Here is a 16,897-nt window from a genome sequence, read left to right as displayed (position 1 = left end):
ATACCCAAGATCGGTTAATATGGCGGCTATATCAAAACATGAACCGATTTGGTCCATTTACAATCCCAACCGACCTACACTAATAAAAAGTATTTGTGCAAAATTTCAAGCGGCTAGCTTTACTCCTTTAAAAGTTAGCGTGTTTTCGACAGACAGACGGACGGACGGACATGACTAGATCGACTTAAAATGACATGACGATCAAGAATATATATACTTTATGGGGTCTTAGATGCATATTTCGAGGTATTACGAACAGAATGACCATCCTATGGTGGAGGGTATAAAAACGAGGAAAGAATGATCAACATTTACTTACTTACTTCGCCAATCCGTTTGTAATACCTCGAAATATGCTTCTAAGACCCCATAAAGTATATACATATACTCTTGATCGTCATACCATTTCAAGTCGATCTAGCCATGTCCGTCCGCCTGACCATCTGTCTGTAGGAACACGCTAACTTTCGAACGAGTAAAGCTAGCCACTTGAACTATCTGGTCTTTAATGTTTTTTTGTTTTGTTGATGGGCTTTTTTGGTCAGGTTGAGGATTTTTTAAATAAAACAAATCGTTTTCATTTTTTCTCTCGACGTTTCGTTGGTTATTTTTTCCAACTTCATCAGGACAGAGTTTATTGAAGTTCGATTAATTTTACATCTTCGTTGAATTACTTATATTACTATAAAAACTGGACACCACGACACAGAAAATATAATAATATAAATAATTGCACTTTGAGGGAAGTATATAAAGTCTAAACTTATTACTAATATCACAGAACAGTCGTTTTCAAGTTATTGCAATGGAATACTGCAGCTTAGTGATTTATTTTTATTTATTTTTAGTATTTGTCCCTGTAAAGATCAATTTTGTAATAATTGTAACCAAGCTAAAAATAGTCGAAGCAGTCGACTTGAAACTAAATCCATTTCGACTTTTCCTACTTTTTATGACTTTTTTCAATTTTTTTGCTTTGACTCTGTTCGACTTTTTTCACTTTTCGACTTTAAAGTCGATTATTTGACTTTTTTAATCAGTGAAAGTCGACTTCGACTTTTCATAAAAAGTCGATTAATCGATTAACCGATTTTAGATCCCAGTTCTTATCAGTTTTATTTTTTATTTGTTTTTATTTCTTTGTTTGAAACAGTCTTCAATTTCAACTTAATGTAAATTTTAATATGGCTAACGAACGTGATAAAATATTTAAATCATGGTCAGGAATCAGTGAACTAGCCCTTATAAAGGAAGTGGCTACCAAAGGCGAGCACATAAACCTGTGCATATCTTACTGGGCCCAAAAAAGAAAAATGTCTGTAAATGAGTACGAGGTTTTTTTTCACGATATCGTCCAGACCTATGTGAAGAGACTTTTAAACGAACGTCTAGTGTGTAAGGCGGAGACAGTCCTGCGTAATGTTCAAAGGGATGTTAAATATTTCTATTATCAGTTTGCTTGTGAGTGCACTGATCCAGAACTACGTGAGTTGCTCATGGAACACTTGCGAAAAAAAGACCCCCATGGGTTTGAAAAAGATATTCAGGAACTACGATTCTATTGGGAACTACTGCAAAAGATTAAATGCTCCGAAAAGATAATGTCTCGATTGAAGCAACACTTAAGGCGTGTAAATATGGAATCAATTATGGGCATGGACACTGCCACCCTTCATCATATCATGATTGAATTGTACTTCGAGACTGGAGATGAAAGCTTATTATGTGAAATAAATAAATTTATAATGTGGAATTTCCTGGTAGAATCAAACCAGGATCAACAGATTATACTTTGGTGTAAACAAGTGCATAGAAACAATGCAACTAACATATTTGCCTCAGAGGTTTCGGCCTTGGAAAGAAAATATAGTCAATGGCCAATAGAATCAGAAATGTACGAACACGCACTCTCTGCTCTAAAAAACAACAGAGACGAGGTTCTCCGTAATTTCTTTGCAGCAGAAGGATTCTTTTTTCCCGATGAACGTGATAACATAGAAATTGTACTTCGACGTGTCTGTATTACCAATAGTGTGGATGTTAATCGAAGTACTATAAAAACTTTTCATTTTGGACGTTTCATATTTGAGAGAGAATTTTTCTATCTGCTTCTAAAAGATTTTGTTCCTGCCAGACAACTTGAAGAATTGGCTGAAGAAGAGAGCAATACCGGCTTGTTAATAAAACTATTGCTTACTCTTAAAACATTTTCTCTGGAAAACTTGGAAGGGTTTAAAAAGGTTCGTAAATCAATTTTTTAGTATGTACCAGCTATTTCTTATTAAAGACAAAAGGGTTATGTTCTGTAGCAATCCTAGAATTCATTCAATAGATGAGCTAGCACGTTCTATAATACCGTTTGCCGGGGTTATAGCGAGTCATATAACCCCGGCAAACGGTATTATAGAACGTGCTAGCTCATCTATTGAATGAATTCTGTCATATCGAGTATCAAAGGCACACTGTAGTTAAGCAAGAGTCTGTACTCACACTATGTGTACACTCGTTGTTGTAGTAATGTGTTGTGTTCTATCTTCCGTCTGCTTGATTCTGTTGAGTATCTACATCCAGGAACTCTGTGACTAAGATGGGGTTCGGAGGGATTGGGGTCTGAGTCGAGTGGGTCTGGCTGGGTAGTTAAACATGTGACGTGGTCACAATCGGACATACATCCTGCACGTCGTCATCAATCCTTGCCCTGTAGGAGTTGAGGCAACTGCATCTGCCGGATCGTAATTGAGTCAGAACTTCTCTGGAATGGCGGGGGAGGTAAATGTTTTCAGTCGCTCGTAGCTATATCACCCCGGAGTAAAGGAGTTAAAATCCTATAGGGTTTATTACCGAAAAAATATAAAAATCCTTAGAATTTATGGATTTGATTTGTAAATACCGTAATACCACAATCAGTACAAATCAGCTGTAGTGGCTAAATTCCAGTCCAAAATTGTTATTGTACCCACATTTTCATGTGGAGGTGGCGATTCTCGTCAAGTTTCTGGACCGATCGCCGCGGGAACAAGGTAGCCATAAGCTATTCAAAGGCGCCAATAATAGCTACTCCGTATGGAGCTTTCTACTATCCGCAACCTGTGGACGCGCCCGGTAGATAACAATTTAGCTTCTCTTACAGGTTTAGCTTCTCTTAGGTTACAGGCTATCCCGTGCAGGGAGTACAAAATTGTATTCGATGGTTGCGGAAACCCACAGGTTGCGGATCGTGGAATGCTCTATACGGAGTTCCTCAACTGCTGCGAACCGTTGAGATGTTCGTTCCAAAACAGCATAAGCAAAACGAGTCAGTATAGTCATGACATTATGTACGTTTTGTCTATTTGTCATATTAAATCACACGATGTGTACAACTTGCAGGCGGCTTAAAATGTAATAACCAGTGCCACTGTGTAGTGAGTTGTGATTTTCTTATGAGTCGTGCCTGATTAAAAAGTTTATTTCGTTGGTGCGAGCGTGGGTAAACATGAAATGGTCGTACGTAAGCGGGAGTGAAATTTCTCGTTTAAAGGTTTTTTTTATGAAATTTAAAAATTACAACAAAAACCAAGTCACAATTTTCTTCACAAAATGAGGTACAATTTATTCCAAAGTTTCAAACAATGTTATACGACAGGAAATAAATTGCTATGGCAAAATATGTTTCTCGCCATGACTTAAATTTGTTTCTTGGGTGGCAAACCATTTTCAGAAGTACATACAAAATACAGTCCAATCCCATGGCAGCCGGTTTTACGCACCGGATTGACCCGATGGAATCCTTCATTGGCAAGGGCTGCTGTCTCGGTGGACAACAACAATAAAATACAGCTATGGCATGAGCACCACAGGGTTTGATACTGTGAGCTCCGATTTGTGTGTTTTTTGTTCATCGTCATAACGAAAAGCTCAACTGGGAGCTACCAAGAGCATCAAAACGTAGCGGGCGCCCAATTGCAGTCGCGGACAATCAGCGATATCGATATCGGACCCAAGGACCGGAACGTGCTTGCTTACGTTGGAGTTTGACGAGGATCGCTACATCCACTTACGCAAATGTGGCTACAACCTCGGCTGCAGAGTCGAACAACTTTTACTCGACCCCGGGAAGATTTTTTCGCACCGACTCTGAGCTAAGTGCTAATGCTTTTTTTTTTAATTTTTTAACATCATTTTTTTTTAAATTAAAAAAAATTCTTTTTATTTCTTAAGCCAACGTGGTTTTATAACAAAATAAAAAAAATTCTTAATATAGGCTTATCGCCATTAATTAATTTTTTTAATATAAATACCATCAAGTGCAACAAGACAATCAAATGGTTTCCCGAAATTTCAATCCTAAGAATATTTTTGTTGGATTTTTGATTTGCTATAAAAAATTGCCGACTTTCGACACAGAAAAAAATACGAATTTTTTTTCAATTAAAAATTTTATTGAAAATAAAAATGTTTTCAATTAAAAAATTAATTGAATCCATATTTTTTTAATTGAATAAATAATTTGTTAATTGGATCCAGTTTTTTTAATTACGATCCTGATTAAAATTTAGGACATTTTTAATTAAAAAATTATTTGATTCAATGATTTTTTTTAATTGAATCTGAACTTTTTTCAATTGCGATTCTAATTAAAATTTTTGTAGTTTCCAATTAAATTGTATATAAGTGTGATCTTTTTTAATAAAACAACAACTTTTTTTCTTTATGTCACTCGATTCCTTTGCTGGGTTTCATAAAACAGCTGTTAGATGTTGCAAATTTCTGCTGAGGAAAAAACCTCTAGTAGAAATTTACAAGATCCCAATTACCAAATTCTTTAATTTTCCTGCTCTCTTCTTTTGGCAAATAAAGTAGCAAAAGCACTATTATGATCAATAATTTAAATAAAAGACAAAAATACCTCGGGCTTGAATTTAAAAACAGCAACAGCTTGAATTTTGAAAACAGCAACATTGTACGTACCGGATTGACCCGATGAGTTCCTTTACGGGTAAGGGCTGTCGCCTCAGTGTACTACACACTGCTACGAACTACAGGTCGCAATTTTCATTCGATCGTCTCTAAATTTGAAGCATATTTTTTTTGGCGTAGGGACAAAGCCTTTTGCTTCCATTGAAATAATGTGGTCATTTGTTAACCGATTTAACTCTCCTTATCATATCAAGCATCATAGTCACTCAGTATTTATCCAAGAGCCGGTGCCGCCCGGTCTCTCACTGAGACTCTTCGCTCGATACCGCTGATTGTCCGCGGCTGCCGTTGCAGCTCCTCCGTATGGAGCATTCCACTATCCGCAACTTATGGACGCGCCCGGTAGCTCGCGTCTAAGCTTCTCGTGACAGCGATGAATGCTACATAGATCGGACATTAAAGTTCCAGGCTGTGCGGTGCTCACAGCTATTCCGTGATTGGAATGACTATTTGCCGAAGATTTCGACTGAAGAGATGGAATCCCAGAAACAGCAATTCGGTTAACCCTTCGACCAAATTTTTGAAAATATTTTAATTTAAAATCCTAATGGAGATTTTATTAATAAACAAATAAAACCACCCACGGTTGCCTACTAATAAATGTATTCAATGCAGTCTATTGAACTGCAATTCCTCATAGACTACTGCTTAGACTGCAATAAATAAATAAATCAGTTGGGCAACCATTGGTTTGGTAATTAGGCCTGAGTAAATGCCAACCAAAAACACATGATTTTGAATGCGCATAGCCAAATTTAATCCTATTTGCTAAGTTTTGCTTATCCTTTTTTCTTCGTCAATACATTTGCTATACTTATTTTTATTAATTTCATTTTAGATAAATTTCGCGACCACAATTTACATTGAAGCACTTAATGGCAGAGAAGAGGCGAACAATTGCCTTTTGGCAACGTTTTTTGAGTTTCTTGCAAATCAACCGTCTCTTGTTAATCTGCAATGCGCGATAACATCTGGAATGCTAAAATCATTAAAATATTTAAAAATAACACCGCATCAATACAACGAAAGCAACTCTACTCTCATGCAACACAATTTGCCGAGAATTTCCGACTTGCTGAACAAATTTTTGGCAATCGACATAAATCGTTTGAATAAAGATTCCAAGGGTTTTAAAAAGGCCATGCTTGCGGATGATGGTAACAGAAAAAATCATTATCTTAACTTTGTACACTACATAAAGCAAAATAGAAGTACATATGCTGTATATCTGATGCTTATCGAGCAATTGCAAAGCTACTCCCAAATAACTAAAACCCATTTGTTTACAACATGTGAAAGTGTCTATGAAGTGGCCCTACAAACTCAAATTTCCGATTACGATGTAATAAGTCACTGCATAGCGTTTTGCGAAGTTTTGGGTTTCGATACCCAACAGCTGAGGTGTATTCTTAAGTTAAAAAAATATTTGCAAAAGAATGATTCCGTCTTACCATCGGGCCATAGGGACATTGCATATGTGGTAACAGAAGGCGAGCGTTTATTAATGAAACAGTTGTCAAAGGCTGATGCTGATGACACAGGCAGATTCCCTTTAAACTTGTATAATGCAATAATGACGTGCAAATCATCTATTCTTAACCGTTCTCCAAGCAGGAGCATTAACTCGTTGGCAATGCAACATTACGCCGCTAACAATGATTACTGGCATTTGTTGGTTCTTTGGCATTACTTTGAAATACCTTTGGAACAAATAAAATACATGGTTAAGTATTTTAATATATTCACTATTGGTGATCATTTATTAAGGGCCTTGTCGTTTAGTGGCGCAAGCACGGAGGGAAATGTCTTAAAGCGACGCTCCAGTCTAACAAAACGTCAAATCCAATCAAGTAAAACAAAAAAGGATGAGAAACGTGGCACAAATACGTCAATTGAAACAATGACTTCCTCCGTGGCATCGGGAAATGAAATGCCAGTTGGTGCAGAATGTAGTTCTGTCACAAATCAAAATAATTTTGTAGTCAATTGCACTAATGGAGGACCTGATATTTTTGCCTTAATTCTGCTAAATATGAACTCGAACGCCGACAATGAACAAATCGAAAATATGAATAAATTTTTGGAAATCATGCAGAAGTACAAGTGCTCAGAACATCGCGAAGCCTCAACTGTTATAAAATTTTTGAGCACTGCGGTTGAACAGTCTTTGCCAATAATGGCACTATTAGCAGCATCTGTTAGTAGTATAGAAGAAAAAAACACGATTCTAGATTGGTGTTGGCTGGTGTGGTTAGTGGTCACTACTGAGCAGTGGAATAGCCTTGCACGGCTTGCCGTTGATAATGGATCTCAAGAATTTCCCTGGAATCTATTTGATTATCTAGTGGTGCAAAGTCAAATCTCATCAATAGTTAGAAGTTTTCAATTGTTCTACCCTAACAATGCTTTAATCCACCTGTTTCGTTTCCTGCATATGTCCATGCGAAATGAATTCGGTGATGACACCGTTCATGAAATGCGTTTATATTGTTTAGCCTGGAGCAATGAGGAGATCCGATTGCCGCTTTGTTCATGGCCACAACGTGAAAAATTGATGAAACGCACCATTCGCACATTGCTTTTACATATTCAGAATAACTTTGAATCTGCTTTCGATCAGTTACAATTTTTAGCTTGTGTTTGTAAATCGGGATTAAGTGATATAACGGGTCAAATGGACTTTTGCTTGTTAAAGCATTTTTGCGATATTCTAATGACCATAAATGGCGCAGCACAACGTTTTCCCATTAACTTTGTACAACTATTGACGAATGAGGAGGATGATGTAAAGGAATATGAGCGAATTCTTGGTTGTGTTCTAGCTGCCAAAGAGTACGATGTAGCTTTACGCTTGGCCGCCTTGCTTCACAAACCGATAAGTGATATTATCTACAGCAAATGGGTTACATCATTAGAGATGCAGTTAGCTGTTCCGTCTGCTGCCACATTTGATGACTATCATTTTCCATTCGAACAGTATGAACATGAAGTGTCTTCGCATTCATTGCCGCCCGAAACTCTTGTAAACTTTCTGCTGTATGCCTCGTCTCATTTGCCAACAGGTGCCTTCAAATCGCGTTACTATGTCTTACAAAAGGCACTAAATGTCATCAAGCATCATCATTTATTTCCTAATGAATCATTTGATCGCGATCAAATCGAATACGATATGATTGTTAACTATCTGTGCCTTGAGGATGATTCTGAAGTATTGGCTTCCCTACCATTGTATCATTCCGAATATTTCGAAGAAATCATGTTATATGAGAGAAGAGTGTTATATAAAACCTTTTTGGAACTTAAAGAACTGGCCGGCATTGACGATCTAAATATAAGCAATAAACATGAACTTAAAGATTCGCATAGGAAACGACTGGAGTCTCTTTTGCATCGTTTATTGGAGGAGGGTGACATTGTTGAGGCCTTGCGGCTACAAGAGCTTTTCGATATAAGACCTTTGGATTTGCGTTTTATTGTGTTTTGTATGGCCTTAGCTGAATCGATGTCATCTATTTATTGTATGTCGGCAGACGAGCGTCAATTGCTGGGCGAAACTGAACGTTCCTCTTTTTCAAAATTTACAAGAAGAACCCTATGTTCCGTTCCTGGTGGCGTTGCCGGTTATTTATCTGATAGCTGTTCAACATTGGAATTCGAGGAGATTCCTTCAAAAGAGAAACAAGAAACCCTGGCAGTTTTGCAGGGAATAGCATCAAAACTTAAATATGGGGTAAATTTGGCGAAGCGCATAATAAGCTGTTACCGTGCCGCCATGTACTTGGATAAAGACTATACGGACGTGTTACGCACCAAAGACGTACATGTGTTGCTTCAAAGTATAGCTGAAGAAGGTTGCCTCCATCGTTTGCTAGTAGTCAGCGACATATTGACCTCCACCCATATGGAATCTAAGGAGATAGCTGAATTGTTGTCCTATGAAATCACAACAGCTGTGGTAAGACCTCGTTTCTATATATTTAGTCCCGATCAGAATGCCAAAGCACCATTTCGCAATGCTGACTTATGGGGACACAACATCGATCGTGATTTGCATTTGTTTCTTGAATTAACCCCGGACCGCACTAAGCTTGGAGCTTGTCTTCTAGAATACTGCGATGCTCTGAAAATCTATCGCAGGTATCAAGACAACAAGCCATATGACGCAAACATATATTTTCAACATCTGGCCAATATAATAGCACGCTATGGATTACCTAGCAACAATGGCGAAATTAATGATTTGAATTCCGTTAATTCTAATCAAGGCCGCCCATCGCAGGTGCTCTCTCATAAGAAGCAAAATATTATTTACGTTGAGCTATTGATCAAGGCCCATCAAGCTTTTGTGCACGAATGCTCGATGGAGGGCATAGCAAATGTACTAAGTCGTGCCAAAGCTTTGAACAACGTTCTCGCCCAGGCAAAATCATGGTCATTAATTGTGAGAATGCTGACTGGTATTGGGCGCTATCGGGAGATGTACTTTTGTTTTTATACCCTCATCGCAAATGAGCAGTTCGAATCATTGCTTGGACAATTCGACGAAGAAAAGACCATTGGTTTAAAGCAGGCCATTTTAGCCTATCTGCGTGAATATTGCGCGCCCAAGCAAGGCAAGGAGCTTTTCAAACTGGCTGCATTGCATTTTTTAATGTACAAAGACTTGGCTGAATTGTGGGAGCAAGATGCCGAAGAAATTTTGAATCATATCCATAATACAATGAGTATATCAGACGATGGTGGTGCTGCTACTGGTCTACGATATTTGCGCTGCACTCCCGACGTTATAAATCAGCTATCAGAATCGCTACAATACTATGTCCATGCAACTGAGAATTATTTGCTTGATAATAAGCTCCGGCTAGCCCAGAAGAGTGCCGCTAAAGCCGAATTGACCGCAATGCAGATTGACTTGGCTAACAAGAGTCTGGAGAATCCGCCAACATCGAATAGCAATCATTTATGTTTGTGTGTAATTCAGCTGAAATCGGGACAGCACTTCAGGACATTGGTAAATGATAAATTGAGGTAAGAGTATTAGAAATTAAGATTAGATTTTATAGTCATATAAACAAAATATAAATCTAAACGTTTGCATTTTGATCGCTTATTAACAAAGTAAAAACTAACTTTACTTTAGTCGGATCAAGACGAATTGTAGCGAATTGCTACAACAAAGCATCTATTTTGGGAACTTGATATGTCAGAATTTGTAAACAAGGCGAAGAAAATTCAATTCGCCGTAACATTTAAAAATTTCGGCAAATTTGCTTCGACCAATCAGAATTCATTTAACCTTCCACAGTAGACCAGGGTAGTTCCAGCTCAATTTCTATGGGATTGGGATTGATTCCAAAATCATAGACGTTTGGCTCTATTATAATCAGGGACCACACATCACTTGTGTTAAATGCATGACTCTCCTGAATTCAGTTCATACTATGTTGAAGGGCAGGGTAATTAGCGTACACCTAGCAAGGGCTCCAGTAGGAATATTGTGCTGGTTAACTTTATCTTACCGAAACCGTTAAAAGATTTAATTGTTTCAGCATAAGAGTTTTTATTGGTTCTTCGTTCTGATTTTATTCAGCATTGGTACTATTTAATTGTGTTGTTGTTGTAGCTACATTTTCATGTATTGGCGATTCGCGTCATGTTCCTGTAAATGTATGTTTTCAACAGCTCAAATACTTTGGTCAAATTTCTGGCTCCCTAAGTTTTAAGATATTTGCTATTGACTGGTATTGAAATTTAGAAATCCGTGATGATAAAATATTTAATTTTGAAATTGAATCCTGAAACACCGTGGGACAACGCAAATTCTGAACATTGGCTATGGTCCGGTTTCTACAGATAAATGTTGCCACAACAAAAAAATTCCTACCAAAAAATTTTCAAAAAACTTACCCAATCCCCAAAATTTTAATTTCTGAAAAAGGTTTTTTACTAAAGATAAAATTTTGAAAGTTTCAGTTAAGGTTAATTTTCCCAACGTCATATTTTTAATACAATTTTCGCCGTTTTGATAGAGTATTCGTTAAAGACGAAATTAAAAAAAAGACATAATTCTGTGGAACTTACTCTAAAAATTAATTCTGATATGTAATTTTATTTAATTTTTCATACTTAACTTCTCATTTCTTATCCTTATATGCCACAGAACATGTGACAAATAAGTTTAAAAAGCTATTTCGGGAGATCGGTCTATATCGCGCTATATCCAAGATATATCCAAATACAGTCGGATCTGGACCACATTCAGCCACGCACATTATAAACTAGTGGTTGGCTGAGTTGGTAGCGCATCTGACTAGCAAACGAGAGGATCCATGTTCTTTTTTTTTCAAGTTTATGATTTAAGATCCAATTGTATCCAATTAGATCCAAATACATATAACCATTTGTCGGATCCAATTATATCTGATGCCAAATATAATTGGATCTGACCATATCAACTCTTGTTTTTAATGTGCGTGGCTAAAAGTAAACAAATACATTTGGTGTATTTTTAGAACAAACAGCATCGTCTTTTGCTCTCGTCAATACTCCTTAATTTTTTGTCTACTCTTGGAAAGTGGTTATGAATTCAAGTTTACTCTTACTCTTTGTGTCTGGGTTGCACTTTTGTTGAATGTGTGATGCCGTATAGACCGATCTCCCGAAATAGAGTATTGAGCCCATAACAAGTAAAATCGTGTTAAGTTCGGCCGGGCCGAACCTTGGGAACCAACCACCATGGATTCCGCTAAAACATGGGAGCTATATCTGGTTATAAACTGATTTCGACCGTACTTGTCACAGTTGTTAAAAGTCATAACAGAACACTATATGCAAAAATTCAGCCAAATCGGATAAAAATCGCGGCTTGTAATGGGTTAAGAAGTCAAATCGGGAGATCGGTTTACGTAGGAGCTATATCATGTTCTTGACCGATTTGCACCGTACTTGGCGAGAGTCATAATAGAACACTATTTGCAAAATTTCAGCTAAATCGGAAAAAAATTACAACTTCCAGGGGCTCAAGAAGTCACATCGGAAGATCAGTTTTTATGGGAACTATATGAGGTTCTTGACCGATTTGAATCCCCAACGACCTGCATTAATATTAAGTATCTGTGCAAAATTTCAAGCGGCTAGCTTTACGCGTTCGACCGCTACCGACAGACGGATGGACATGACTAGATCGACTTAGGATGTCGAGACGATCATAAATATATATACTTTATGGGGTCCTAGATCAATATTTCGAGGTTTTACAAACGGAATGACTAGATTACCATATTTGGATATAGCTGCCATATAGACCGATCTCCCGAAATAGAGTATTGAATCCATAAAAGTAGAATTTTTAAACAAAACGAAAAATGCTACAGAAATTTGTTTGAGAGTCATCTTTTGTTCTATTCCAACGCTGAAAGATATGGTATAAAGCTATTTCTTTCTTTCATCTTCCCTAACACTGATGACATTTGTGAAATATTAAGCCAAGTGAAAACTTCTCCTCAAAGAGGTGTCATCCAAGTAACAAATTTGCATTTGCAATTAATTGAAAAGACAAATAGATGATTCATAGATGATAAAGAAGAAGTTATCTTTTATGGATTTTTTTATAAAAATGTGCGATTGTTCAATGTTGACCACGTTTTGACCTTCTGTACGAGCACCGGGTTGAATTGGCGGTTTTCGCAAAGAATTAGATATGAGTCCATTGCAAAAACGGCACATGGAAAAAAAAATTTTGAAAAGTAACACTGAACAACCTTATATTGTGCGAATAAACTAACACATTTCAAACACGATACATTAGGATTACACATGTAATTGTACTTTTCGGTATAAAATCTATAGAAACATCAATATAATAAAATCTGTACTTTTACTTAATAAAATACTAATTTGTCGAAACGAGATTGCTCACCTGTGGGATCTGGACGAAGATAGTTTTCTCCACATGCTAATGTGGCTACAACAACATAAAATATATCTGGGGCCATATCTTTATATGGATATAATTATATATAACAAATATAACTATATCTACTGTAAGAAAGAATTATCTAGTACCATATATAATTATATCTAATCAGATCTTATTTTTTTCTGCTCCAGATATAACTAGATCTGGTCATATCAATTTTTTTACTCACGAAGGCCTATGTTTGAATTCACTCATTCTAGTATTTTAATGCCTTTTATATTTCAGGATTATAGAACACAAAAAAAAAAACAAATCATCGTAAATCGCTTTATTCTTTTTTTTTCAAAATATTCCCCGTTGAGATTTATACACTTTTGCATGCGTTTGAACCAATTGTAGAAGCACTTTTGCTACTCTGATTGAGGTATCTCCAAACATGAATTCTGAACGCATCAACCGCTTTTTCAGGTGTTGAAACCTCTCATATTATTTTTTACGTACCGGAAGAAGTCATTCGGTGCCAAGTCAGCACTATACGGCGGACGACTCATCAAATCGATGTTTTGAGTGCTCAGAAATGCAGTTGTTTCGTATTTTTTGAGCATTTCTTTCGACCGAAAATTTTTTGATGGTCAGATTTTCATGCAATATTAAATGTATCCTAGTCCCACTAAAGCCTAAGGTTGTCTCTATCTCACGATAGGTCAAATGACGATCTTGCAATATTAGTTGGCGCACAGCATTAATGGCGTTTGGAACAAAAACTGATTTTGAACGACCATCACCAAATTCGTCTTGGAATGAACTACGACCTCGATGAATTCACCATGCCTTCAATAAACACTGGTCCTTGATGGACACATTTCGAACCGAACACTGATTTTGGTAATAAAATTCAATGATTTGCAAGCGTTGCTCGTTAGTAAGTCTATTCATGATGAAATGTCAAAGCATACTGAGCATCTTTCTCTTTGACACCATGTCTGAAATCCCACGTGATCTGTCAAATACTAATGCATGAAAATCCTAACCTCAAAAAAATCACCCTTTATATGGGGGACCATTGCAATATGGGGCTCAAATGAAAGGTATTAGGTTGTAGATCCCCATGGGAATATCGGCCTCTAAAAAAGTCTTTTAAGAATGTAGATGTAAAATCCAAACTTAAATGACCCTTAACCCTCCAAGCGAATTCATAGATCAATCATATGGGATTCACATAAAGGCATTTATGTTGTTATACTCTAATTCAAGCGATATACATAAACCACTTTCGTTGCATGGTATGTCACTTAAAGCTCTTTTATTGTCGAAAATAAATACTGAAATGATAATTTTGTTCCATAAAAGAAGGAGCGGCTCCGGTTTATATATATATATATATATATATATATATATATATATATATATATATAGACTGACTTTAAAGTGTTTAAATTTTAAATTTTTTATATAATTCCAGTGTCCCTCAAGCACTTATATTCAGTCGTGCCTATGGTTATGATATCAACTGGTCTGAGGCGTTGCTATCCCAATATATAATTCAAACAAAACAAACATATTTGGAAGAATTTTTGCAAGAACTCGAAATAACAGATGACTGCATCGAAAACGTAGTAAAAGGGTAAGAACTTCAACATTTATCTCCTAAAATGTATGAATATTAAGTTTTATTATTAATTTCTACAGCTTTCAAATTTATGCCAAACAACAGAGAATTACCAAGCAAATGGATGAGCACATTGCTCAGATGGTTGAACTAGTATCATCCGTCAGCCTAAAATACAAGTTAGCGTCAGTTTTAACGCTTAAATCAACAATATTATCATTAATCAATAATGATAGCATACATTTTCTTAGAGATAAAACACCGAAAACTACACCTAAATTCGTGAACTGATGATGTAAAGAATGAAACATGTATATCTAAATAAGACTGCGTACATCTTTTTTATGCTTTTTAAAATTTATTATTAATTACGGTATTATATTATATATAAATTAAAAGAATATTATCATGTTATAAAATATACATGTTTATCCTGTTATTCTCAAAGTAATTTAATCTATATTAAAGGATGAAGGAGTATTGTTTGAAACTGCTGTCTAGCTGCCTCTTCGGAATTGTATCACTTCACCTTTTAGTGGAAAGGTTCTTTGATTGTCCCACCACCTTAATCTAAACAGATGGCTCTAACTTTATAATAATAGAGATCGATTCTTATCCCGTAGGTTAGGTTAGATTGAAAAGAGGGTGCAGATATTAATCCGCTCAATGCCACTATGGACATACATCTAAGCCAGTAATAGGCTTGTTGTGCGATCTAATCACAAAAAAGTAAGCTCAAAAAAGAACATCTAAGTTAGGAAATCCGTGTTTCTTATAAAATCCTTGTTTTCCATGCCACTTCCCTAAGTTGGTTCATATCTGGTTTTGTGTCCCCACCCAAGTGCCGGTATCTGTTAGAATACCGGCTTTCGCCGGGCAATGGCAATGCCAACCTCTCATCTTCCCCGCATGCCATACACCTGCTATCACTTGCCGCACAGATTTTACATAAGTGAGCTCGTAGTTCTATGTGTCCCGTCATGATACCAACAGCTATACTGGCCTTGTTCTTAATTCCTTTCAGTAATAGCCTCGTTTCTCACGATATAGACATAACTACTGTCCACAATATGTCTTTGAACACCCTTATAATTCCGGATGTCTGGAAAATGGGCAGAGTGACACCGCTACCGAAGCCTGGAAAGACCGATCTCCCTTCTCTCACCAGTGGCAAAGACGCTTGAGGCATTACCCCTCTCGAGCCTCGTAGGAGAATTTCCATTCGCCGAGCATCAACATGGATTTCGAAGACTGCATAGCACAACAACAGCTTTGCATGCCATCACCGCACACATTTGCCGTGGCTTCAATCAACTCCGGCCATGTGATAGGACGGTCCTCGTAGCACTGGACCTATCGAAGGCATTCGACACGGTCAGCCATGCCAAATTATTTGAGGACATCGCCAACACGTCCCTTCAGCCAGGCTTGAAACGATGGGTCACGAATTATCTGCGTGGTCGCCAGTCATTTGTGGAATTTAGGGAAAAGAAGTCGAAGCACCGTAGAGTGAAACAGGGTGTTCCCCAAGGTGGGCACTGTTCAACCTCTACCTATCCTCCATTCCACCCCCGGACGATTGTACGATCATGGCATCAGACCCCCACCCACTGTTGACATCTGCGATAGGTTGAACGTCTACCTCAACGAACTTGGCTCATATTTCCCTGCAAGAAATCTGAAGATATCTGCCACTAAATCTTCAGCCATATTGTCCACTACAAATACGTTTTGGGCTGTCATCTTGTGGATAGATATCCACCGCCCAGAAGCCTTAATCTACATGATCTAGAGCATGAGGTTCAGCGATACAAGAGAGAGCCTCTAGATCAAGCGGTATATCAAGCAGGTCTAGACAACATTCATGCAGACACGGTAGCAGATGCGGTAAATGGCTACCGGGTGAATGTAGTCCTTGGAGAACAACCGCCTCCCATTGCACCTGAAGTAACTCCAAATCCTACAGAGCAAGGATTGATGCCGACGTGCAAGATGTATGTCCCGTTTGTAATCAGGGACCTCACGATACACGTCACCTGTTTAAAAGCCCACTCCACTCTGACCCAGATCCCTGTGGACGCACCCCACCTTTGTCGCAGAGTTCCTGGGTCTTAACACTCAACAGAATCAAGCAGACGAAAGAACAACAACGATCAGGATCTTCCCATAGGATTTTCGGCGTCCTTCCGACCGTTTTGCTGTTCCACAGAGTTGCATGCGCATTCGTTGCCCACGCCCTTAACTCGGACTGCGTCGATCCTTAGTCCCGTAAGTACTTGAGAAAATTATTACTGGTGTTTTGTCACACAGTGTGTCGGCGACCCTGCTCCCTTACCAATGTGGTTTTCGAAGCAGTCTTTCCAATGCAACCAATATAACACACTTCACATCGTACATGAAAGGTGATATTT

General features: G+C 37.6%; 1 protein-coding gene across 1 annotated transcript; it reads left to right on the top strand.

Moving 5' to 3' along the window:
- Nucleotides 1-1,105: 1,105 nt before the first annotated feature.
- Nucleotides 1,106-14,933, top strand: LOC106084269 (uncharacterized). Its single transcript, XM_059362711.1, has 4 exons — nt 1,106-2,240; nt 5,798-9,987; nt 14,340-14,501; nt 14,567-14,933. The coding sequence occupies exons 1-4, from the start codon at nt 1,185-1,187 to the stop codon at nt 14,775-14,777; spliced, it is 5,619 nt and encodes a 1,872-aa protein (XP_059218694.1). The 5' UTR covers nt 1,106-1,184; the 3' UTR covers nt 14,778-14,933.
- Nucleotides 14,934-16,897: the final 1,964 nt, after the last annotated feature.

This window comes from Stomoxys calcitrans, chromosome 2 (genome assembly GCF_963082655.1).
Source record: "Stomoxys calcitrans chromosome 2, idStoCalc2.1, whole genome shotgun sequence".
Classification (NCBI taxonomy): domain Eukaryota; kingdom Metazoa; phylum Arthropoda; class Insecta; order Diptera; family Muscidae; genus Stomoxys; species Stomoxys calcitrans.
This window is presented reverse-complemented; position numbering and strand designations above follow the sequence as displayed.

Bases quoted from the DNA above. Each gene is read 5' to 3' on its own strand.
- LOC106084269 (XM_059362711.1), top strand. From the start codon at position 1,185: ATGGCTAACGAACGTGATAAAATATTTAAATCATGGTCAGGAATCAGT. The intron at 2,241-5,797 runs GTTCGTAAATCA...ATTTCATTTTAG, and splicing joins ACTTGGAAGGGTTTAAAAAG to ATAAATTTCGCGACCACAAT. The intron at 9,988-14,339 runs GTAAGAGTATTA...ATATAATTCCAG, and splicing joins TTGGTAAATGATAAATTGAG to TGTCCCTCAAGCACTTATAT.